The sequence below is a fragment of the Hevea brasiliensis genome, chromosome 15, assembly GCF_030052815.1.
Source record: "Hevea brasiliensis isolate MT/VB/25A 57/8 chromosome 15, ASM3005281v1, whole genome shotgun sequence".
Lineage (NCBI taxonomy): Eukaryota > Viridiplantae > Streptophyta > Magnoliopsida > Malpighiales > Euphorbiaceae > Hevea > Hevea brasiliensis.
Window position 1 is genome coordinate 1993670 of NC_079507.1, and position 2231 is coordinate 1995900.

A 2231-nucleotide genomic window follows, 5' to 3' on the forward strand; every position below is an offset into this window, starting at 1 on the left:
TTGATATATAAAAACTCGTATTCAGAGAGACAAATTAATAATAATAAAAAAAAAACTTTCATCAAAAGAAAAACAAATAAAGATGCTGAATTAAACCCTCAACTTTATTTGAGAGAGAGAGAGAGAGAGAGAGAGAGAGAGAGAGAGAGAGAGATCAAATTAAGAGAGACTTACCGCTGGCAACATGTCCCCGATATGTTCTGTTGAAAGGCAAACATCTACCATTGAAATACAATAATAGATCTAAAAGCTGCAGAGTCCATAGAACAAGAAATAAGGGTAATACATATATTTCTACATAACTGGCAAATCAAGCAACCAAATCCAAAATTAATTTTGAAGATCTATTTCCAGCTTTCTACATAGAGAGCCAAAGATTTTCTGCTAAGAATTAATGACTCTGATATCCCATCTTTTACGCTACTACATGATAATAAGTAAATAGATACATATAACCAAGTGATTGTGCATAGAAAGATGATATATGGATCAAAGTCCAGTGCTCCCAATAGCTTTAGTAAGGCCATAAGTTATCCCTATAGCCAACCATCCGCCAAGAAGCACCCTCAAAGATGACCTAACAACTGGTGCATGTCCTAAGACTGCACCTAGCCATCCAAACCCTATCAAGCCAAGGCTAGCCAAACCTATCACAACCCCAACTCTCGCTACATAATCCTTCACAAAAACCGCCCCAAAAAGCGGTATCACGGCTCCCACGGAAAAGGCAAAGGCTGAAGCGATGGCGGCCTGCAAAGGGCTTGGCAAACGTTTCTTCTTCTCCTCAAGTTCACTTGCAGATCTGGTCTCTCTTTTCAGCTGAGCCAATTCTGTGTCATATTGTGAGTAGACAGAAACAAATTCTCCAATGGCCATGCTACAGGCACCACCGATTAAACCAGCGATACCTGAGAGAATCATGGTCTTGGGATCTTGACGAACAGCTCCAACACCCATTATTAAGGAGGCTGTGGAAAGCAGACCATCGTTTGCACCAAGAACAGCAGCTCGAAGCCACTGTGCCCTTTTGGAATAGTTGAAGATCACTTCAACTTCTTCCAGTTCATGGTTTCTTTGATTCTCAAGATCAGTAAAAGGTTGTGGTGTTTCGGTTTCCTTAAAGGAGGATTGGATTTGGTTTGATTCTTGAGGTGCTTCCATGAGGAAATTTGAGGTTTTGGATATTGAGAAGTGTGGATGGCACACGCCCTTAGATGGTGATATTTATAAAGAAAGTGAAGTAGGTGATGTAACCAAAGCAAAGCAATGGTTATTTGTGGAGGATAATGAGATCAAAGAGATAGAAACAAATGGAGAAGTAAAGTAATATACTGCACATAAATGCCTCCCAAAGTGAAGACTGTAATAAAGGAAGAACAAAAATAAATAAATAAACAAAGAATAAAGATTAGTTGTCATTTTTCATTAAGGAATCTAATGCATTCACACTTGCAAGAACAGTGGGATTTTGCTAGGGGCAGCCAACATGCATTGTTTGTAAATTGTAATATAATATATCATTTATTTTTCCAAGGTTTTTATAGCAAGTCGATTGGGAATCGATAAAGATAAAGTTGAAAAGCTTAAAATTTAATCAAAATTAAATTCTGACTGTTCATCTTGAATAAGTAATTAATAATTTTTTATAAATCAATAGTAACATATTAATATTAAATAATCAATATAATTCTTCATAAATTAAATTTAGTATATTTACTTGTATCTCAGAAATTTATCATTTTAATATTTAATCAACTTGTCTAATTTACTCTTGAATTTTAATTATTAGTGTACAATTATTCCTTACAACAATTGAGTATCCAAAATACTGATAATAAATTTATATTATTCTTAAAAGAAATTTAGAGTTGCCTTTTTGAGAAATAGATATTACTACTTTATAAAACTTACTAATTAATGACGACACGCATAAAACGACATCATTTTATATAAAAATTGATAAAAAGATAAACTAAAACCATCAATCCATATAATTCATAACCAAATCAATTTTTAATTGAATTTTATAATTTTTTTAATTTTTAAACATAATTCAAATATTTTTTACTTTTAAACATAACTCAAATAATCATATAATTTTTTATAATGGAATTTGAGATTTTGGATAGAGAGAAGTGTGGATGACACACGCCCATAGTTGTTTATATTTATAAAGAAAGTGAAGTTAATTAGTGATGTAACCAAAATGGGAATTAAACTAATATATTTCA

General features: G+C 32.8%; 1 protein-coding gene across 1 annotated transcript; it reads right to left on the bottom strand.

Annotated features, from left to right (window-relative positions):
- Positions 1-238: 238 nt before the first annotated feature.
- On the bottom strand, positions 239-1300 carry LOC131173852 (vacuolar iron transporter homolog 4-like). Its single transcript, XM_058136441.1, has one exon. It carries the CDS (start codon positions 1159-1161, stop codon positions 490-492), a length of 672 nt encoding a protein of 223 aa, XP_057992424.1. The 5' UTR covers positions 1162-1300; the 3' UTR covers positions 239-489.
- Positions 1301-2231: the final 931 nt, after the last annotated feature.

Coding starts and splice junctions, on each gene's coding strand:
- LOC131173852 (XM_058136441.1), bottom strand. CDS start 1,161: ATGGAAGCACCTCAAGAATCAAACCAAATCCAATCCTCCTTTAAGGAA.